At 41.5% G+C, this 23,349-nt stretch overlaps 1 protein-coding gene and 2 long non-coding RNA genes across 7 annotated transcripts; 2 read left to right on the top strand and 1 right to left on the bottom strand.

Annotated features, from left to right (window-relative positions):
- Positions 1 to 1,121: 1,121 nt before the first annotated feature.
- Positions 1,122 to 2,307, top strand: LOC309692742. Its single transcript, XR_014272430.1, has 3 exons — positions 1,122 to 1,821; positions 1,936 to 2,029; positions 2,146 to 2,307. It is a non-coding gene; the product is annotated as an uncharacterized lncRNA (long non-coding RNA).
- Positions 2,308 to 5,623: 3,316 nt separating this feature from the next.
- Positions 5,624 to 23,099, bottom strand: nrf1 (nuclear respiratory factor 1). 5 transcript variants are annotated; one of them, XM_082510008.1, is made up of 12 exons: positions 22,965 to 23,099; positions 21,319 to 21,418; positions 21,010 to 21,154; positions 20,353 to 20,467; positions 20,092 to 20,218; positions 19,535 to 19,675; positions 16,621 to 16,779; positions 15,439 to 15,654; positions 15,232 to 15,330; positions 13,826 to 13,983; positions 11,985 to 12,106; positions 5,624 to 6,772 (listed from the first exon to the last, which is right to left on the bottom strand). In XM_082510008.1, exons 2-12 carry the CDS (start codon positions 21,373 to 21,375, stop codon positions 6,612 to 6,614), a joined length of 1,500 nt encoding a protein of 499 aa, XP_082366134.1. In that variant the 5' UTR covers positions 21,376 to 21,418; positions 22,965 to 23,099; the 3' UTR covers positions 5,624 to 6,611. The 5 variants fall into 5 exon arrangements, with proteins under 5 accessions (XP_082366134.1, XP_082366132.1, XP_082366136.1 ...); XM_082510006.1 differs by having other exon boundaries at positions 21,307 to 21,418; positions 22,965 to 23,098; XM_082510010.1 differs by having other exon boundaries at positions 15,247 to 15,330; positions 21,307 to 21,418; positions 22,965 to 23,098.
- On the top strand, positions 20,430 to 20,864 carry LOC309691942. The gene is made up of 2 exons (XR_014272167.1): positions 20,430 to 20,503; positions 20,663 to 20,864. It is a non-coding gene; the product is annotated as an uncharacterized lncRNA (long non-coding RNA).
- Positions 23,100 to 23,349: the final 250 nt, after the last annotated feature.

The following is a 23,349-nucleotide window of genomic DNA, read 5'->3' as shown; positions in this document are numbered from 1 at the left end:
AGTGAATTACCATAGGGCCATAAACAGAGCAGAGAAAGAACCACTTGATGACGATGCCCGTCTATCGCGGCTTACTTTCTGTGGCTCCTCTCTCTTGTGCTTGTGGGTGGGGTGAATGTGATGTAATGACTCTGGTGCGGTTGCATGAGCTGTGCTGCGCTCATCTTGCTTCAGCATCTTTCTGTCCTTAGGTGTCTCTATAACAACAACTGCTTGCATTTGGATGCCCCAGCCACTCCTCTTCTTTGCCCATTTTGGCACTAGCACATTTTTGCTTCTGTATATATACTTTGAGCAATTATGTGTAGTGCCAATATAGGACAAGACAGACTTCCATCGCTTTTGCACAATTGTGGATTGATACATTTGGTATTTATTATTTAAAATGTGCTGATGATTGAACTCTGAATTCTCCTTGCTGTACCTTTGGTTTCATGTATTTTGGCGGATATGGAGCTGACACTTCTGTTCTAGTCTGTCTTAAACCACGACCCCGGAGGATGATATCAGCAGAGCAGGGCTATGAAACAGCCAGCTTATTCTTCACATCGTTTCATTGTTATTTTTGGTTTAAAAATAACACTTCTTTCTATGCTTTTCAGCTTCAGTTAAATGCCACCTCGTCTTAGTGGCTTCAACCATGTTTATGGCTCATTTGTAAGAAGAGGCCCTACAGCTATCAGGTGGTGTTTGGCAATGGTAGAACTCACACTGGTGAGGTAGATGGATCCGGTGGTTCTAGACTTGCCAACTACTGCCTGAGAGCATCCACCAGCTGAGAACAATACGGAGACAAAAAATAGCCCCAAGCAGAGAAGCATCTGAAGCTCATTTAAGTCAATGAGTGAGTGGCTGACGGTGGTGAAGGGTGGGGTGAGACTCTGTTCCTCCCCTGCACACCCTGGCCTCAAAGCTCCAGTGACTTGGTATAAACTTTTTTACGAGCAATTTTAAAGAACAATCAGGATCTAGATAAAACTCCCGAAGTGTTTGGCTTCTTTAATTCAGAAAAGATGACGTGCAGGAGGCAGGACAAGTAGAAATCAATTTTTAGCTTTGGGAGACGGTTTCACCTCTAAAAACAAGAAGGAAAAAAATCAATGTAAGTGTTTTCTTGAAACAAGATATTTGAATGCAATCAATGAAAAAGTCTAGCACTGCATCCTAAAGTATTACCTTGTTCTCCACTTTGCAAGATCGGGCTGACAGTTTTACCGCATAATTGTTCAAACATGTAGTGGCGGATTGAGTACTTGGACAACAAAACATATATTCAGCTTACTATTTCATTTGGACAAGTTTAGATCAGAGGAAAAAGAAGAAGCAGAGATTTTCAGAATCAATTTTTTTTTCTGATGTAGGCTAAACTAACTAATTTGGGGCGTGGGGACAGGAGAATAAACAATAATGATGACAAACATGATTTTTAATGGAGAAACTGATACTTCGCAGTTTGTTCCATGAAGATAATGTAATTAAAATAATGGTTCATCAGTCAGTCTTTGACAAGTGGACAAATGAGTGCAGCTCTGCAGTGCTCCACTTTATGTCTACAGGTTCAACTCCTCCGCCTTCAGCCAGCCATCAGGGGGTTCCTCTCTTAGCTCCATGGCATAATTGGCAAACCGTGCGGTGTCATCTTACCCTTCTCTTTTCAGTGCAGCCTTTTCCCCTCCTCCCTCCCTTCCCCAAATGGAAAGGGTGGAGAGTAAGGCAGTCTTTCAAATGTTAGTTTGGTTTGCTGTAACAGCCCATTGACAGTTTGGCGCAAAAAACAAGCTCCATACTGAGCTTCATATATCTGGGTCAGGGTCTGCTAATGTAGGTGACAGGGGGATCTGGGGATTAAAACCTCTTTATCTGCCTTTGCTTAAATCCTGCTTTATAGCCTACACTTCAGCTTTAGCTAATATGATTTGTATTGTTTGCCTGCAGGCTAGCTATATTTGATCTACGTGGATGTCATCAGTGGACCTTTGCAGAGGCTCTTTTGCTTTTTGTGCTGATTGGCCATTAAAACAGAGAATGGGTAAGTGCTTAGATTGTGGCGATACACATATTACTTGACATAAAGGATCTCAGCTCTGGCTGATATTTTCTGGGCAACTGATTCAGGTTAACTGCACTTTTTGTCTCGTGTTACAGATATATCACGTACGTATAACGCCTAACCGTCTGGGCATGAATCTAAGGATTTGACATGTTCTTAATTGTGTGTGCACACCTGCTGACTCATCACTGAAATGCGTCGTTGTTTATCTAGCATTCATATTTGCTTGTGTGTAATGCAAATAAATACTTTTAAAAGACCGATCCATTGTGTCAGACTCCGTCTAACGATCTTCTTTGCAGCAAAGTGCATTGAGGGATAACCCTTGTCAATTCAAGGCCTTCTCCAGATGGACCGAGCAGCTCAGGTTACACCGCATTTTTCAGTGCCCCCTCTATCCCACAGCCCCCCTGGCCCCTTTCTCTATTTCTCTCTCTCTTTTTCTGTTACACACACACACACACACACACACACACACACACACACACACACACACACACACACACACACACACACACACAGTTTCCTGGGTGGGTAGAGTTGAGCTGAGACAGTGCTTCGCCTGTGTTCTAATGCAGGCTACTGAGCATTAGTGAAATGAGATTATCATCGTTCTTACGCAGTGTCTGGGTTGAAGGTGGACAGAGGTGTGAGCCGGGAAGGTGAGGAGGCCATTATTAGACTATTAGACTACATTATGGGGGAAGACGCTTCATCAGCAACATGTCGGCAAGACGCCTAGATCTAAATTTAAATTGATTTAGAGTGAATTGATTACATTTCCACAGATTAGAAAAGTTTCCATTTTACACTAGAGGGGCATGCATAGCTCAAAAGCAGGGTTCCCTGCCCTAAGGAGCACCTCAAAGGCAGGTTACTGAGTTCATCGACTTGATGAGAGATGCATTCTCAAGTTGTGGTCCAGCCCTATGGGCGAGCGGTAAGAGATTATGTCTTGTTAGAGCAAGCGGGGGCTTGGACTGCAAGTAGTTTGCCCATATGTGTGTGTGCATGCATACACGGGCATAGGGCCTGGGATGCACGTATTAAGAAACGATTAGTAGAGATTAAAGCTCTGCCCCAGAGTCTGCTTGCACGACTCCAGGCAACAAGAATGACCAACCCCTCCCTTCACACCCTGCAGTGCCCCCTGTGGAGCTGGGCCACTGAAGCTCGTGCTGCAGCCTAGTCTGCCGGCGGGGGAGAATCAATATCGCTGCCTCTTCTCTTTTGAGAGCTTTTCCACCACTAAACATATCATATCAGCTATATAAATCCAATCCATTATTATTATTATCACCTCCAGGATGGAGCGCAGGCACTCACACTGAAACCTAGTTGCTTAGATTTTGGTTTGATTTTATGTCAGATGATCTATCTGAAGTTTGAAAGTGTGCACTGCAGTGTGGTGCACCATGATGTCTGCAGTACCTCCGTGCAGCAGTCGAACTTCTCATATGAAGCAATTGGTACAAATGCAGGTGATGTAACCACCTAACAGGTGTTCATTCATCCAGAAGAATGAGGTCTACAGTTATTTAGGTTATTTAGGATGTTTATTCTCATGGCACAGTCATGTACAAACCTTCATCAGGGAGTTAAACACATTTCACATAGGAAGGATAGGAGCCTTCAAAAAAAGGACCAGATGACACAAAGCCACCAACTTTTACTACATTTAAATCAGAATTACCAAAACATAAAACCAGGTTTACAAAAACAAGTCAAATCAAAGTGGTAATTTAAGTCAAACTACTTAGTAATTTATGAATCTGAAAAGCTTGTTTTTGAATAAGATACCTATGTTACCTCTTCATGTGGAAAAAGGGATTCAGTTATTTAACAGGCATGTAATGTAAATGGGTTAATGTTATGGAAATGTAGTGTCTAACTAATATTGCCTGTATATGGCATATTTGAGTTCTGCTAAACTATTCTGCAAGCGTCTTTTTCTTCTACTAATGTAAGAGACTTTACAGCCGAGGCATTCTAGCCAACAAAATGAGGTTTTACAGTATTTAAAATTATTCATAGTAAACTCCTTTTGAGAGGAGAGGTCAAATAAATAAAGCAACATTTTGCTGGAAGTTAAAAACATATATTATTATCAGATATTTGAGCTCTTATTTTGAAATGAAACTCTCAAAAACTCCATTATCAACTTTAAATAGAATAAAGAATACATTTTTAGGTGAAGCGCCAGCATTATATGATGCAGTGGGTAAAATTGGTGACAGCTATCCCGAGGCTTTTATCTTGTGCTATTTTGTTACTACTTTGATCACAAATTTAAAAAGATGAAACGCACTTTATGGATGGATACTGCAGAGTGATCAAGAAATAAAGAAGGGAGAGACTTAGCGAGAAAGAAAGCGTGCTAACAAAACCTCTAATCTGCAGTGACAGTTTGCATACATGTCACGCAGTGTATGACTGCACCATTATATAGAGACTTACATGGAAAATTACCATTTCTCTTGCCCACACAGATGCACACAATACACTTGACCTTATTAAGGGGTCCAATCGAAAAATCCCAGAAGGGAGTATATAGTTTAAAAAAAAAAGAAGAAAAATAAGGTCTTTTTCATCTGTGAATGCAACCTGGTTCGGCTTTAATCTGGAGGAAGAGCGGGATATACACTGACGCCTGATAGATTAAGGCCCGAACGCTTCTCTCTCTGTTCTGCTCTGCAACAGAAGGGCCCTGCTCACAAATCCCAGGCTTTAAAGCAGAGGTTTCGGGCAGCTTATGATGTAATCAAGGCCCATGTCTGTCACGGGAAAGGTGGGGGGTGCTATAGAGGAGTGTGGAGGTTATTGGGCTTTCTGGCAAGTGCACCATTACGGGTAAAAGGTGGAGAAATGTGGTATTTCTCAGATAAAGGTAGAAGGAATGAGGCTGTAAGGTCATCGTAAATCTTTAAAAGTCTGCCCTAAACAAATTATATGCTGAATATGATCATTTTCAAATCCATGTTTTTTTTCCCGTGTGATTCACAGAAATATTTTGGTGTTTTAGTGTCTCTATTTTAAGGCCACCTTCCCTTTAAGCCAACTCTTTTCTGATTCTGTCTCTGGCATACAGATAACTTGGAAAGCAAGTGGGTGGAGCTATGTCTGAGATTGCCATATTAGGGATATGATCTCTCACTGATATACAAAGACAAAAGTGAGCATCGTAACACTGAAAAGCACATTTAACTTTGGCTTTACATGTATTATTAGTCATTTTTTATGGCTATCTTCAGAATTTGAAGTATAAACAATACTGAATCAAATGAATGACTTGTTATCAGACCTTTACCAAAGTTGATGGCATGCTGAAGAGGCGATACAATCATTTGATTCAGCTGTGTTGGAGCAAGGATGCATCTAAAAGCTGCAGGACAGCAGCTGTCGAGGACTGGAGTTGGACACTCCTGCTGTAGGATATCACAAAACCAACCTGCAGATGCCAAAAAGGTTTTATAGAGCTGACTTTTCACATGTATGTTTGATGTTAATATGACAAAATCCACTAATTGTTAGGCTTTTGGATCAAGAGTATAATAATACCCGAGAAACTGGATGAATGGTGAACAGCAGCCATTTTATTGGACTTCATTTTTTCCCAAATACACAATTTTGGTGAAAGTCACACCAACTGTTACACCTTCATCAAACAGAGTTGATTCTCGGCAAGCATGGTTTTTTCGTGTGGCAAATCCTTTCGTGGATCACAAATAGTGCAGCTTCTGTCCAAGTATGACCAGCTTCCTGTGGCATACAAAGTGATGGAGACCACCGAGTCCTGCGTGACATACAAAGGAGTTCATGTTGCAAATAACACGGTTGCCTCCTCAAATCCATGCACTAGGAAAAAAATAAAAAAAAAATTTGGTGGACAAAAAGACTGCGTCAGTAAGTCCTCTCCGCCATCCAACAGTTAAAAAAAAGAAAGTTATCCTGAGTCTTTGCAAAATTTTGGCATGTACTTGGATTACAGTAGAACAAAAAAAGGGGAAAAAAACCCAACAGGGCAAGACTTTCTGGGAGTGTCTGCATCTCAGATGCTGTGTTGTACAGTGAGAGAATTAGTGAGTTGAGGTGGGAACAGCAATTGTGAATATGGCGAAACACAGGAGTGACTTTCCGACTATGGCACTGAATTCGTCATCCTAATAACAGAAACAGTTGAGCATGGACAATATAGTGAAAAATCCCAAACAAAGACAAGAGACACACTCAGTGAAACAGGGGTGGCTTTCCTCCCGAGCTTTTTGGTTCATCTTTGTTTTAAGCAAAGGTTAATTGTAAAGAAATAAATACTAAATACTCAACTTCACAGAGCTAAAAAAAAAAACCAAAAAACAACCAAAAAAACAACGCTAAATGGGAAAAATACACCAACAAACGCAATCTCTTTACATAGTAAACACAATGCATTGATAACACACTTCCCCTGTAGATGCACATTTAAAAATATATTTGACATTGTACACAGCATGATGTCTCAGAAAACAGAACAGATAAACAAATCTCCTAGGTGGCCAATCAGTGCTTTCTGCTCCTTCCAAGGTCACTGCTCCAGGGTTACGACCTCCACTGCCTGGCCGTCCAGTGTGACAGTGTTATCTATGCGTGTGGCGACAGGCGCCATTGCAACCTGGACGGGCCGGTTACCCTGGGCAAGGCTGGTGACTACCGTCTGGTACATGCTGACTGGAATCTGGACCAAACCTAAAGGAAAGAAGAGGACAAGTTGGACTTAAACATGCAGCACCAGCATCACTAATACATTTTTTATTAGTTTAAACTGCGTACTTAGGTCACAGGTATGTTAATATTACAGGGAAATCATTCACTGGTGGACACAGGTACCTTTTTTAAATAAACCTATTAGACATTTGAAGATCTTATACTCCTCACTGGTTACCCAATTCTATTCTACTGTCCTCAGAAATCTTGTTTTTGTTTATGGTGGCTCATTTAGATGCTGGCTAATTTAGAGCGGGTTGTCTAGTATTCATTAGGTTGGTGACTCAATACCCAGCTCCTGCACCTGTATGCAGAAGTATCCATGGGCAAGATGTTGAACCCAAAGTACCCTCCATGCATTTCCATCTAGGTTTGCAGACATGAATTAGTGTTAAAAATGTGTTTGTGAATGCAGATTGCATTGTTAGATTGCTGTGAAGTTGGGGATTTTCACATGGGAGTCTCTAAGGGACTGACTCCATTTTTGAGATGGCCCAAAGTGGTCCTTTTTCTGGATCCACAGTTTATTTGGTTTTGTTTTTCAACCCCACAGGTTGTCAGCTCTTCTGCTAAGAAATTCTGCTTTTACATTCTCTTGCTAGAGGAAATCCTGTTGACGGATTTTATGTTTTACACGGGCCTTTGGGAACCCATCAACTCCAGGTAGTTGTTGGTGACAGGAGGCAGACATGTTACAGAGAAGGCATTTCTGAACAATGACCCAATTGAACGTCCTCGGCTTACTTCCCCCATTCCCAGCTCCGTTTGTGCGTCTCTGCCTGCAGGGATTACTGCTGCAGTCACGTGGTGCTCTGCCCCACCCTGCAAGCTGTCACAGTGTCACAGGCAGGCAAGAAGGTCAGCATAGGGGATGGCAGTGGCTCATACCCACTCCCATTACTGCAAGCTTAGATGCTGGATGTTACAGGCAACCAGTCCACATTACAAATGAATCACTTAAAACACATAACCCAGATGAAACAAGGGTGGATATAATTGTAACTGAGAATAAATAACATTTTGAACAAAATAAGAAAACAATTCATTCAATAATAAAAATGGAACTCTGCTGCCAGGTAAGGTCGTAATTGTTGGTCCTCTTTGTGGCCTCTTGCTCACCCCTCTTGACACTTATTTGTGACAGTGTTAAGCTGTTCTAACAGTTATTATGAAGGAAACCTTATAGGGAGCGTGGCTTTGGCCTGGCACAGCAACATAGACCTGGGATGAAGTGCAATCTGTAATTGAAGTGCCACTCGAACATTGTTACTTAGAGATGAAGGGTCATGCCTTGTATAGCCGTGTTTATATATGTGTCTTTGTCAGTGTAAGGCAGGGGTCAGCAACCTTTAACACCCAAAGAGCCATTTGGACCCAGTTTCCACGCAGAAGAAAACACTGGAGCCACAAATACTTTTTGACATCTAAAATGAAGATAACACTGTGTATATTGTTTTTTACCTTTATGCTTTGTGTAAACAACTAAGGTGTGTTGCTTATGAAATCCATGAAGTGCTACAGAGAAAATTACATTTTATTTATGTAATTAACACATTTTGAACACTTAAAGAAATATAACAAAAGGAAAGACACCCAGCTGAACTAAAATGATCCAAGTAGCAAACAAAAACTGTTGTGAGCCGCCACCCTCATATCGCCTTTGGGCTTTTGGAGCCTTGACCTGACTTTTAAAAAAATAATTGGAAAAAAGCACTATGCTGCTAAAAGATGAAAAATTCTGCCTAAATATGTATTTTACCAGGTTAATGTGTGTGGCGGGGCGTGGTCTGCAGCGCCGCTGCAGGGGAGGCGGATGCACGTGAGCGGCACCCACAATCACGTCTCGCCGCCTTAATGTCTGCGCTATCTATGCTGTTGTTGGTATATGTCGGGCTGTGAGCTGAAAAGCTACAGCCGGCTGTATGCGTACAGCAACCGTGTGTGAAAAGTGGTCAATAAAGAGATGCTGAAAAGCATGTTCATGGAAACATCGTCGGGTCTGCCTTGATATGTTTACAATGGGATTTATGCTCCTGAACCTCTGCGCACAGCGTCTGCAAATCGGGGCTGTACTTTCATCTTTACGCAGGACTGTAAGCTGCCATCTGTGAGGCGTGAGCGGTGTTTGTTTATAACAAAGTTCATGGTGGAGAACAGCTGCTGACAATGTGGATCCGAAGATCCATAACTAGCCTACCTTGGGTTGAAAGTCTCGATATATGCACGGCGTTTCGGCGAGTACACCGGCTTCCGCTATTGCCACACTTATTTTGAGCGATGAACAAAATAATAAAATATAATTTTATTTTTATATTTCAATATCACAATAATCTTCCAATTTGGAACTACAAGTTAAAAAAAATAACTAACATAAATAAAATACACTTCAGCTAAATACTTCTAATTTATTTCCCCAAACCACGTGGAGCCGCACTATAAGGACTAAAGAGCCGCAGGTTGCCGACCCCTGGTGTAGGGTTACTACACAAGTCAATCAGCAGTGTAACCTGGCTGGTGCACTTCAAACACCAGTCTTCTCTGCTGTGTAGCACTACAGTGATTAGCGAAGGTCAATAGTTGCGAGAAGGGCTGGATTTGGCAGCTCCGTTAGATGTTTGAGTGAGCTATTACAGCCAAATGGCTCTTCGTGGTTTAGGAAGCAACATGCCAAATAAATAAATAAACAAAGCCTGCAGATGTTAGATTTGAATAAGGTGAATCCCCATTATAGGATATGAATGCAGACGTAGCACCTATTTTTGCATTTGCTCAATGTTTTAACAGGAAACTTTCATGATGATGTTATTTGGTTTTCTAAAATAGTTTGGCAACATGAGGTAATGGATACAATTGTTTTGTAGTCAACAGCCTGGCAATTGTTATAGCCTTTTAACCATTAAACACACCATGTCTCCCAGCTTTGCCTGCTACAGAACCAAACTGATTCCATTGGTTTCTAAAACTCCCACTAACACAAGTCTGATTCGTACTGTGATTTAAACAGAAATTCCATGGGCACACACACACATATATGTATATATATCTATATCTATATAAATATAGCAACAGAGCTTGGGGGTGTCTGCTGACAGCTGGTCAAGTGATTAGACTATGGACTGATAATGGAGTGGATCAAAGCTCTTAAGGAGGGCACAAGAGGGACCTCTTCATGCCCCTGGACTAGTGTACATTGTGTGTTGGTGCATGTGTGTGTGTGTGTAATATGTGTATTGTACTGATCAGATGACATAATAAGTAAAAGATTGACAGCTTGCAGGCTACAAAAGGTTTCCCAATTCAATATCCCGATTCGTTTAAATTAACCAGTGAATCAAATTGTTCAACAACAATAAATACTCAGGATGCAGCTTTGGCAAAATGTTATTGCTTATGAAACATTAGCCCCATGTTTAGCCTTGAGGCTACTGACGGAACATATCCACGAAATTGTTGTCAGTGCTATTGAGCAAAGAGGGAAGGCTGTCACTGCAAACTAGCCTAGTCCCAGCAGACACACGGCAATAGCAGCGTTTGCACTATGCATTTACGGAGGGTGAACCTCTAATAACGTGTCATTAAAAGAAGGGACAAGATGCACACATAAATACACACCATCTGTCACATCAGCACAGAGCAGATTACAATGTGGGGGCTCAGAGGCCTCGCAGTTGTTCTACGGGTGGGAAGCTTACACTTAGTGAGGCTAATTAGAAGGGCCATTGGCTGGGGAGCGCACACAAACACCAATGGGTAAAATGTAATTGCACACATTTACTGATTAATTTTTTTTATTCTATTGTAAAGTACACATAGAAAACACATTTTAGAAAAATATTCCTCATTCCTTACCGTTTGTCCATGAAAGTCTACCAAGAGAATTTTTTTAATGTCAAAACTTGCCATTTCATTAGGCACACCTGTTCCAATTCAATTTAGATTCGATTCAATTTTATCTTATTAATTTTAATATAGTGCCAAATCACAACAACAGTCACCTCAAGGTGCTGTTCCACTGGTCAAAAATACTAATATCTAATCAGCCAATTATATGGTAAATGGACTGATTCTTATATAGCGCTTTTCTACTCTCCCAGAGTACTTAAAGCGCTGTATACAACATGCCTCATTCACCCATTCACACCCACTCATACAAGCACTTCTAAACTAAAGTGCAAATTAATCAACATTCACACTCATTCACACTCCGATGAACGCATCAGAGGGCAGCTTGGGGTTAGTATCTTGCCCAAGGATATTTGGCATGCAGACTGGGGAAGCCAAGGATCGAACCTTCCGATCAGTACCTGATCCGCTCTACCACCTGAGCCACAGCCACCCGTGGCAAGCAACTCAATGTAATCAGGCATGTAAACATGGTCAAGATTACTTGCTAAAGTTGAAATTTAGCATAAGAATGAAAAAGAAAGTGACTTTGAGTGTCGTAAGGCTGTGGGTGTCATATATGCTGCTGATCTACTGGGATTTTCCCACACAACCATCTCTATAACGAGCAAGCAGCAGTTCTGAGTAAAATACTTTTTTGATGCCAGAGGTCAGAAGAGAAAGCCAGATTACTTCAAGGTGACAGGAAAGCAGCAGTAAGTCAAATAACCACTCGCTGCAACCAAGGTATGCAGAAGAGCATCTTTGATTGCACAACATGTGGGCTACAGCAGCAGACGATCACATTGGGTGCCACTTATGCCGGCTAACAACAGAATATCAGACTATCTTCTGATAAATGAAAGAATCTCTGTATGTGTGCGTCTGTTTTGCACTTTTCGTGACAACCATTAATCAGACCTACTTTAAACTTGATGGTTGGACTGCAGGGCACCTGAGGAAATATATTGGCAAGGCTGGAGTCATTCCAGAGAGCGGTAATCTAATCTTTGGGGTCCTCGTAAATAATATAGATAAATTGATTTATGTGGTCGCCAATATAGATAACATAGTTTATATATAAACTACCACTGTTTGATTGTTTGATAATGTTACTAATGTACCTGTGATTGCAGGCAATGCAGTAGTGAGGTAATAACTATGACTTTTCAGACCTTCATTGTCTGTACAGTTTAATGCTGCATACCAAAAAAACACTTGACTTTTTTTATAATTATGTAATTGCTGTAATTTGAGGTGTATTTTATTTTATGTTGCTTCAGTGTTTGCTGTATTTCTGATAATTGGGTACCTGTGGCATCTTGAACCCCTGCCAGCGCCCCAACAGCAGCTGCCGTCTCTGCCAGGACAATTTGACCTCCGCCTTGTAGTGTGGCTTCTGCCAGCGTCGCTACAGCGTGAGCTGCTGCCTCACTGTAACACACAAATCACAAGTGCACTATATGTAAAAAAACCCCCATATTTCTGTACATGCAATTTCAAATTAAAACACACACAAACAAGAAATTAGGCTTGAAGATGCAATCTCCTGGTACAAAGCCCAAAAGCTCTCTCACGCAGAGTCTGCTCAGAGAGCCAAGGGTTATTAGAGAGATGTGGGGTGAAGACGCAGGAATACATGAGCTATAAGAGGCTTTTCTAGTCTGGACTTACAGAGAATCGGTCACATCACTCCAAAGGACAGGTGCTATGGGTCTAATAAAGCAATTTTATATACTGGATCTATGCAGCAGAATTACTACTAGCTTATTAGCACACCAGTTTCGCAGCTTTATGATAATCAGGCTTGAGGCAGAAATGTAGAGAGACAGAAAGAAAGGAAGAGGAAATGCGAGAGCTGAGACAACAGATTCTTGATGATGCAATCAAGTGTACCAGAAACGACACCGTTTTTTTGTGCGTTGTTTCATTGTTTAATATGTGAATTTAGATTGGATGTTTAAGCTTGCTGGGGTTTTTGACTATGGCTAATAAATCTTGCATCTCAGGTAATATTTAATTGCACAGAAGGAAAACAGTGAGGATAAGAGGCTCTGCACCTCATCTGTAGCTGGAAAACAGACACAAAATGTTCCAGAGACGGCAGAGTGGAGAGCCCAGAGTAGCTCAGCTCAGGTAAACAGCAGGAAGGGAGGGGAAATGAGAAGGAGGGGGTCTCAGGTGGGTGCAGGTAACAAGCCCCAGTGGGACATACCCATACACATCTGAAATGATTGCCAGGACAGGACTGCAGTGAAAAAAAATTCTAACATGGCAGTATCTAGGTGACTGACTTCAGAAACAAACTGCTGAAAAAAATGTAATTCAGGAAGTGGGTAGCCAAGGGTTAGCTTCTTTTAACTGCGACCGAAGCCTACAACAAACTATTAACCTGCTTCTGTTGTTATCCTACAGGAACTTTAATTTGTGACTATAATAGGACTGAAAACATTTTTTTCTTTTTCTAACACAGCAGCCTAAATGAAGTAGAGATGTAATGCTGTGTATTTATACTCACAACATCTCAAATGCAGCTATTTTAATCTGCTCTTACCTGCATATCAGCAGGTAAGAGCTGTTAGAACGTGAAATATGTGCCTAACAACTGGTTTAATGGTTCTACACCGTGCATGCTGCTGGTATAAAAGGGTACAAGCTAATTATTTAGATGCTGAAACAGGACAAAAAGTATCTCCAGGGAATCCAGTAACCTGCTCTGACACATTTGTCCCATTTTCATCCAGCTGCTTATAGCTGCCTGTGCATTTATGACATTTTTTATACTTGTTAGTGTTTTTTTTCTCTCAGTGAAATTAAAACTTGACATGATAATAACATTTTTTTTGTTTAAAAGGTTCTGGTATTTTCTGGTGACAGCACCAAAACTTTCTTCTCTGTTAACACATTTGTAGGCTTAGGCTTAACAACATAGGGATGTTAGCTACTATTACAACAGACTATTTTGTAATTTTTTTTTTAACCTTTTTAAAAGTTGTCTTGAGCAAAGTTTCTCCAGATCTAAGTTTGCATTTTTTAGTCCTGTCCTTGTACCTGGACCGTTTACACTGCGTGCACCCCTTTATAATAGGTTAGAGACCTATTATAATATCTCAGGAAATCACATAACATAATATTCAGCTCTGTCAGAATCACCTGTTCAGTGCCATTGTAACAGTGGCTCCGGGCTGAATCTCTTGGCTAGCAGCGACAGCAGCTTCAGCTAGGGATGCCACTGCCTGCGTGGCCTCTGAAGCTTGAGTCGTTTGGATTGTCATCTCCCCGCCCTGCAGGGTGGCCCAGCTTGGTTCCACCTGGAGGAAAAACAAAGTATATACTTAAGTTTACATACACTTATCAGAAGCATGAGTGTCATGGTAATTTTAGGCTTCTTCTTCGAGCTGTTCTTTTACTAGGATTAAACGATTATATAGCAAACATAATTTACATTTTCTCTGTTCCACACAGGGTCAAAATTATACACACAGGCCAAAATATGAACATACGCTCACAACACACTAACAGGATTTGTTGAAGGTTCAACAATGTGTTTTAACTTGACGAGGCCAATTAATTCTTGCTAGTGTTCATTATTTAACTACAGCTGGTAGAAATGACCAATACTCCAAGTAACTCAGTGAAAATCTTAAAAAGGAAAATTGTAGATTTCCACAAATTGGGAAGATCTCTTGGAGCCATTTCTAAATAACTAAAGATTTCATCAGTTCAAATAGTTTTATGCGAGAACAAGTTTTTCCGATTTTCACCCCTTTGCCAACTTGGAAGAACACCCAAACTGTCCCCCCTGATGAGAGGCAATTGTTTGGGATATTCAGAAAGAACCCAGGAACCACCAACGCTCAAGCCTGCCATGAGCTGGAAACTGCTGGAACACCAGCGTCACTGTCAAGCATGATGGTGGTAGCATCATGCGCTAGTGCTATTTGGTAATCAGTGGTACTTGTACATTACACAATGTGGATCGAATAAATAAGACTACCTCCAAGTTCTTTAAATCAGAACAGTTCAAACTTCGACACAGGTTTTCTAACAGGGAAATGATACATCAAAACTAATTTTAGAGTGCAGAAAACAGGCTGACGACATAAAGCTTTTGTAATGGCCCAACCTCAACCCTACTGAAAGCTTTTGGACCACTAACCAATTTAAATGAACAAGAAGAGTGTTAAATATCCAGCCACGTCTAATGCCAGAAGCTTGCAATGGTAAGCAAAATGGTCTGGTCAAGGTGCAATATGCTAAGCTACCAAATATTAGTTGGATATATGTAATATATATGAGCCTGCATGTATACATTTGGCCCTGTGTGGATTTACACTTCTGACCATAAGTGTAGATGAACATTAGCAACGAGGTAATGAGACTGAGCAAATATTGCCGGTATTAGATTGATGGACTTGTGGCTTTAGTTTTGATTTTGTGGTATTAAATAGAGTGCATTTTTAAGAGGCTATGTGTGCAGTAAATAACTTAATGTGTTTCAGTATGGTTTTTGATAAAAGAACGATTTCTAGGCACGTTTGAACGCATGTGGGTGTTACCTCTCCCTCAGTTACCGTTGAGTAGTTAACTTGTGCAACTGTCACACCAGGCAGCTCCGACGCATCCGCAAGAGTGGCAACTGTGTGTCCTGTACCGACCTGAAAACAATACATTTCCACCAAGTGCATTAGGCTCTGTAAAAAACAACAAGAAGGGCAAAAACTCCCACTCAGGAGTATAAAAGCCATGCAGTGAATAAAACGCACCTGGATAAGCGAGACTGTTCCATCTGGATTGTTGATGGTCTGTACCACGGTTTGTGAGGGCACAAGGTGAGCGATACTTTGTGCAGTGGTCAGGTGGTGCTGGGTGGTGGTTGCCGTGGTTACCTGCTGGTCTTCAAAAGCATATAATAGATCCTCACGGCCATGCTGCTTATAGCAGTTCTTCACTATGGTTCGCAACGCCTGCGTCCAAGAGACCTGAGGAAGTACAGACACAATTTAATGTCAGCAAAAATTCTTAAGACTGATGACTCTAAGGCATGGTACATCTCTTAATATAATCAGATGATAAATATGAATTATGTACAATGGGATTAAATTAAACCGTAATAATGAATAGACATGCGCCTGTTTCCTTTGCTCTAAAGCTATCTCAGAAGATACACAGAAAACACAAAATAAATGACAGAAAAGGTGTTAACAGCTGTGCTGGTTCTACTAAAAGTGCATAGACTTGGCTTACCAGCACCTCTAAAGCCTGTTCTTCTCATGCTATATTAAGAGGAAAAAATAATGAGCTTCAAAGGTGTGCATTAGCTGTAGCTTCATATTTAAAGTGTTGATTCATGAGTTGTAGCAATTTTCCTTGAGGTCTGCAAAACAATTTACTACTATATTCTGCTGTATGTATGCTAATAAAACAAGCTTACTGTATCTTTTACTCCTTCATATGGTATCTTTGCGTCTTTCTCTGGTATGTTACATCATATGACACCAATCTATCTTAAAGCGACTTGTGTCACTAAGGAAGCAATGATCCAAATCCTAAAGTTGTCTAGGATGGCTTAGTAGTTAGAACTACTGTTCTAAGTTAACCAAATATGGGCATTTCCCAAAATGCCATCAACTATGTCTTTAAGGACTGTTATCACTGTCACTGAATTACACGTGGCAGGTGACTCTTGCAAAGGCAAGAGCTCTGGATCTTTAGACACCACCAAACAGAACTAGCTAATGTAACAGAACAGGATTAAAACACTGTGTAAAAAGAATCTTTCTCATGGGTGGACAATACAACATCTGTTTAGTTTGTTGTCACTTTCGGATCTATAAAAATCTTTTGTTGTTGAGTGATCTGTACTCACAAGCTACATTCATTTTGTGCACTTACAACCTTGTACTCTTTCCCAGCAAAATATCACGTTATACTAGTGTTTGTCTTACTCTCTGTTTCTGCTCCTCTGTGCGCACATCACTGCGAACGTTGGCCCAGGGGATGTCGTCGGGCCACCACACTGGCTTGCAGCTCTCTTTACCCCAGCCAGGCTTCCCTCTGCCTGTTGAGTACTTCAACATCTCTGGGATAAATGCTCGCAGCTGTGCCTAAAGGAAAATAAAAGAGGAAAAAAAATGCATGGAAAAAACAGATTATATAGACAGAAATATAATGTGCAAAGCTGCAGGGCATACACGCCCTTGAGCAGGCTGCGAGAGGCGTGCATTAGGTACCTGCAGCATGTGCTGAGGTGGTCAAGGCCTGAAAATAGAAACAGACCTTCTAAAAGGAGAACAATGGGGTCAGGTTTACTAACAGACCAATCTATGGCTATGGCTCCAGCCTGACGTATCAGACAGACACTGCGAGCACATCAGAGGTGATCCAACAGACAGCCTGTTCCAACAAAGGCTCCAGGACACTGAGCAGAGGTATTAACAAGGACGAGACAGTCAGTATTGTTAAAAATTAAAATTGACTGTCAAACAAGGGCACTGCATTAACTCTGTGCTAATAGGTGCACTGTACAGACTTATTTCTTTATTGTCAACAGACTCTATCAAGACGGTATCAAGATGGGGTGGCTGTAGCTCAGGAGGTAGAGCAGGTCACCTACTGATTGGAAGGTTAGTGGTTCAATCCCTGGCTCCTCCAGTTTGTATGCCAAGGATCCTTGGGCAAGATACTAACCCCAGGTTGCTCTCCGATGCATCCATCAGAGTGTGAATGTTTGTTAGGAAGCACTAAAAGCTTAGAAGAAACGTGAATGTGGCATGTTGTATAGATGTAAGAATCAGTCCATTTATCAAGTGCTTGTCCACTGTTTTGGAATATCTTACAATGAAGTAAAAAGTGCTGATTTTGCAGGTGACCAGCTGGTGAAAATGTTGTTGCGCTAAAAGCTAAAAATCCGAGCTTTATGGTGCATCTAGTTTCTAAACTTGAATAACAGCTGCCTGACAAGGTGAAAAAGCGAGCGGATGACGTTCTTAATCTCATCTGATTTGCTTGTTATCGATCGTCTGTATGCATACTTCATGTGCAGTAGTGAGTGGCACGCATACGCACTGCCCATCATGTCGACAGAGCCCGAGCAGGCGCGCGCTTACACTCACTGACATGCCGAGGTGGGGGTTTAGTGCCAGTGTCCTCGGCGTCCCGGTAATATGCAAGCATCACCGGGGGATTATATTGCACAATGAGGCACTGCAGCGTCCGCCTGCCTTGACATCACAAGCTAAATTTGGTTCCGGGAGAAATAAATCCCTCCCTCCTCCCCGTTAGGCCCCCCTTTTCTAACTCACAGTCACACAGCTCCTCAGTGCATCACGCAAACAGATATGAGAAAATGGATCTTGATAGAAAATGGAGTGTCGGTGCTTCGCGCCAGCTTTCGAACAACAAACCCTCCACGTAATGGAGCTCCACCAGAGCCAACACTAGCTCAGCAACCTGCATTAACCTGCGAAAAAGCCTTGTAGGAAAATTATTCTCCCATTTACACCTGCGATGATGGCGACGTATGTGGATGTATCTGTGCAAGGCCAGATGGCCAAATTACAGTGGCTAGCGAGTTAAGTGGCATGTTGCCCTCGCACCCACCACCCCACCCCAATCCTAATCCTCCAAGCAGTGGTCCAATCAGACTTCAGGAAGGCTGTTATGTTGCTGGGTTCCTGAACCTAACAAGGCAAGGGGGTAATTATGAGCTCAAGCTAGTCGTGGGATCACCTGCTACAGATGCTCCATATATCTGACAGACAGACTAGGGCCTCTGCTTAACCTCATTTGGGATTTCTTCAGCTGTATAAAATTCTACTGCAGATATCCTTTTAGAAGACATGTTTCTGATACGAACTGGGTGTCTCTACTAAATTAGCTTCCTCTCATCTCATTCCTTGGCCAAGGTTTACTAGCTTTTCCCAGAAGGACTAAACAACTTCCTGTTTCCAACGCGCAGCACACACATATCTGTAAAAACACCCACCCCACACCTTTCCACCCGGCTTGTCGAAATTGAGTGAGGCAACAGGTTACTCGCGATAATCTCATCCTACTACTTCCAGAAAAACAAGCTCCAACTAACACCTGGCCTCCAAGGATTCATCCGGCACTGGGATTGGCTAACGCGCGCCGAGGGTTGTGGATCGTCTCTGAGGGCCACTGTCATGCTGCCTACTGTGACGATGATCTAGAGAATGCGTCAGCAGCACTGGGACGGCAGAGTAAACAAGCCATGCTCCCCTGGGCTGAAAAGAAAATTCAGGCCTGCCAGTGGTACTAACGCTACGATGAACGGCCTACAATGGCTGCTCTGCTTATCAAAGAGAAGGATTAGCTTTTTCTCAGATTAGAGTTTATTTTAATGGTGATGCTGCTCTTCAGGATGAGAATAAATGCATGACTGCTGAATAGATTAATCAAAAACATCAAAAATGAGCTAGTGGACAACACACCTACAAATAAGCATTTGACCTTGCTACATGTAGTTAGCTAAGCTCTTCCTCTCACTAGTTAGAAGACATAGTTTAAACTTCCTGGTTTGTTAGCGGCTGGTGCCCTCTGCTGGGAGTAGTGTGTGTGTGTATTAGTGAATTTGTACAAAGGAAAAAGCGAGTAAACTTTAGCACTTCTAGAGAATAGAGAGAAGGCCTTATTTAGATTTCTGCGGGGAAACTTTGTAGAGCCTACAGCATACATGTAAGTGGCTGAGGTTGTTGCTGGCAATTCCTATATTGATTTTATTGTCCTTTAAATTGACATGATGATTGTTATTCTCTCACTGATAAATTCGAGTTTGCAGTTAAGACGTAGCTACGGCGTAGATTCCCCACTAAAGAATAAATCCGCAGTAAGCCTTACCTGGGTCATCTTATCCACAGAGACGGGGATGCCATCAATTGTGAGCGGGGGCAGCTCTGAGGCGAGTTCTCCACCTGCAGGGGCATGTTCAGCCAGGGCGTTCTCCAGGTCCTCCAACAACATGCTCTTATACTTTCTTACCTAGTATCCATGAAAGATACATCACAGTGTGTCAGCCTGAGCTTTTAAGAGTGATAGCAGGTTTAAATAAATCACTGAAGAAAACATTTGCTAGTAGATACCTGGTCAAAGATAAGTAACTACATGCCTTTTTTTTGGTTATGTTATTAAGACAAAATCAATATGGCCTTTAATAAATTATTATTAGCTATAAAATTATGAGTATTTTTAATACACAAATAGTTTTTAGGAAGAAAGATGTAAAGCAGATTCAGTTTATCTAACATGCAGTGTATACTTATGACAAGGGAAACACTGCATATGACTGAGAGGGCTTCACTGAAATAAATGAAGGAGAACACTGAGGTTTGGTGTGATGGTAAGTTTCACTGTGTTACAAACTAATGCTTTCTACCTGCTCTATTTATAAGACTTACCACATTCTCCAGAGGAGCAGCACCAAACACCTTGAACACAGGGTTGGGTTTGGAGGGGGAGATGCACAACACTATGGCTTGTTGGCCCACTCTAGTGGTGTACTCATCCAACGTGGCTCGCAGTTTCCTGTTAACAAACACCATCCTTTACTTCTGTGTTCAGATTAAAAGCTACAAAGCACAACAACAATTCTACCCTAGGAGCTGAGCGAGGGATATTTTGGTCACCGTAGCTGCTGTCAGAAAAGCTATTAGATCCACCTGAGCAGACGAGTCTGCTGTCTCTTACGGATGGAAGGGTTGGATTCAAAGATATGAGGCCTTTTTCTTTTCTTCCCAGTTGCTACAGCAGCAGCAGCTGCCATACCCACTGGCCCTGAAAGAAAGAGGAGGAGGAGAGATTTTACCAAAGGTAAAAAGAGACAAAGTATTTTCCTTCTCTGATTTGAGCTTTTAAAGCCCATGTGGTTGTTACTGTTTATTGTTCTCTTTTTTTAAATATAAAATATGTTTTTAAAAAGACATGAAATAGCATTTCACCGATTTAATTTCAAATCATGTCAACTTTCAGGGATAAAGATGGAAAAAAAAAAAAACATGGCAGAGGCTTGACAAAGGCAACGCTGCCTACACAACTAATCCACTGGCGCCACCTGTTGCTCAATTGAAAGCATTTTGCTTAAATTATGGCATTATGGGATTTACCAGGTTTGTATAATTAATCATAGCTGCTAAGAAGAATAAAAAAATAAACAAAAAATGGTCTGTTGTAAGGAGTTGACCGTCTAATTTGCCACAAACTTTGCAACCTTAATAACAATTATCAACATAAGTCTACAGGTCGTGAAGCACTTCTGCTTGTAACTTTGATCAGACCCAACTAACACACTCTGGAAACAGCACAGAGTTTAGACTCACCTGCAGCAGCCAGGTGAGCTGTGACCTCATCAGTGCCAGCCGAGTTGAGGATGTCTGTGTCATCATATGGATCGTCATCTGGCGAGGAGGTCGAGTCTTCCTCAGCGCTCATCATGGATGTGTCAGTCAAGGTGGTCACATGTACCTATACACGAATCAATGAATGAATGAACCTGGGACTTGCACTTTAGTGGGGTGTTGAGATTTCTGATCTGGGTCGGTAATTTAACAAGATGAGTGATTAATATCAGTAAATTTGTTTCTAATTTACACCATTTATTATGTTTGTAAATGCACCTGCTGACTGACAGCGCTAGCCTCAATGGTGGTCATGTGCTCTGTCTGGTGAACGGAGTGCTCATCCATTATCAGCCAGCTGGTCTACACAGCTAGGTCCACAGTACAGTTACTGAGGAAAGAAAGAGGGAAGTGATCAAAGCACATCAAATTTAACGAATACTGATATGTTATCTTAACAAGACAATATGCTGGTATTTATTTATACACTTAAATGAATTCATATGCAACAAGAATTTGGAAGTGTTACGATATTTCAGACAAAACTGTGACCATGCACAGCTGCCACTGTCATTTATTTTTACAGGGAGAGCTGTCTGATGAAGATAGATGCTATGGTGTCTTTGTGTTTGTGCTTAGTGCACCACTGCCGCTCTGCCTCCAGAGGATGTCATACTGCATTAATAGGGAATTTCATTTGGAAGAGTATTGTCTGAAAAGAACGTTTCATTTTTTTCACTCTTGTCTGACTGTACCACTTTCACTCTGCCCATAGAGGGCACTTATGTTAGGTGTTACAGGTGATGAATTTGGAAGATGTGCATTCCACCCAGTAATAGATAGCTTAGCACAACTTAGATACAAATCACAATTTAATGTCCAACTAAAGGGTCTTTAAAATTGTTTTGACAGTATGGGAAACTCCATATTAATTTGGAAAACTGGATATGTGAATATGTAGAGTTACACTGTAGTGTGGCTGAGGAAAAATAAACATATATTGCACACTAACACACACACAAATGCTTATGTTCACTCCAAATCAATCAACTTACAGGGTTAAAAGGTTTATGAATAAATGAAAGGAGACCGTTTCATGTAGATAATCTGCTTCGTTGATACAGTGCAAAGATGATTTATAGAATAGTTTTATAATCATGTATCTGCACGCACTGTTTTAACTTTTACAGTGGCCTACAAGAACGTCAATACTGGCCCCCCACCAAAATAAAAAAATACATAAATAAATGCAACTGAAATTCAGGTCATTCATTTCAGTCTAATATATTTATTGCCAGCTGCAGTACATGAAGTCTAGACACTGAGGAGACCAGTGATGCACGAAACGCACAACTCCACAAGAATGTGTATGTGTAACCAATTTAGTGACCTGCAACCAGCTTAATTTTGCACAGGACCGGATAAAGAATTGATCGTGCCAGACAGTAATGTACAGTTAGCCGGATCTGCCGGTCTACTGTCAACGACTGCTTCACTGAGCTAAGCTAGCAATGTCCTACATTCAGCTAATTAGCTGCCTAGCTAACCATTTGGCGGTATAAAGCCGGTCGTCTAAAATAACACGAATTCTGCCAACAATTTTCCACGTTCAGACACTAAACAGAACGATTACAGGGCGCAATGAAAGCCATCGTAATGTAGCAGCTAGCACGAAACCCGCGCAAAAAAAAATCACACAAAAACATAACGCCATAACAGGCCCGGGCCTGTGGGCTCATCCTCAGCTATTCTTCTCTCTCCGAGGTTGAAGTCGATACGCGCCTAGATCACGATTCCCCCCAAAAACAGATTTAAAATACAATCCGACTCCAGTCAACATCTAAACAATCTGCATCGTTCACCCCAACGCTGCCGGGTTCGATGATGCGGCTGCGCCGGGGCTGAAATAGATGGAGATTGCGCGGTAGGGCACTAACCTCAGAGCGGCTGCGCTACTTCGGGCCTGCGCCGTACAGCGGGGATGGAGCCGAGCTTTAATGGAGGACAGAGGGGAGCCAGCACCAAACACAACTAACAGACCGCACACAACAGTGAGCTGCACTAGTGATGCTTTCAAGTGCCTGCCGCGCAACCGTAAGAGTAATACACAAGAACTGAAACTACAATAACAAACGTGCACATAAATACTTTGTAGACATCGTTTCATTGTTTTCTTTAAACTGATTCTAGTTAACAACTCATTGACGATGTGTCAACCTGACATAAATATTAAACATACCTTCACTTTTTATTATGTCAGTTTTTAAATTCTCGATTTTTTAAATGAACCCCTACAAAACTGTTGAAAATAAATACGTACTA

The sequence above is a fragment of the Aulonocara stuartgranti genome (assembly GCF_965226115.1).
Source record: "Aulonocara stuartgranti genome assembly, chromosome: 17".
Taxonomy (NCBI): Eukaryota; Metazoa; Chordata; class Actinopteri; order Cichliformes; family Cichlidae; genus Aulonocara; species Aulonocara stuartgranti.
Note: the sequence above shows the minus strand (reverse complement) of the source record. Positions and strands in the feature narration are given on the sequence as shown.

Bases quoted from the DNA above. Each gene is read 5' to 3' on its own strand.
- nrf1 (XM_082510006.1), bottom strand. From the start codon at position 21,375: ATGGATGAGCACTCCGTTCACCAGACAGAGCACATGACCACCATTGAG. The intron at 20,468-21,009 runs GTGAGTCTAAAC...TCTTTCTTTCAG, and splicing joins AGCTCACCTGGCTGCTGCAG to GGCCAGTGGGTATGGCAGCT. The intron at 15,331-15,438 runs GTGCGTTTTATT...TATTGTTTTCAG, and splicing joins GAACAGTCTCGCTTATCCAG to GTCGGTACAGGACACACAGT.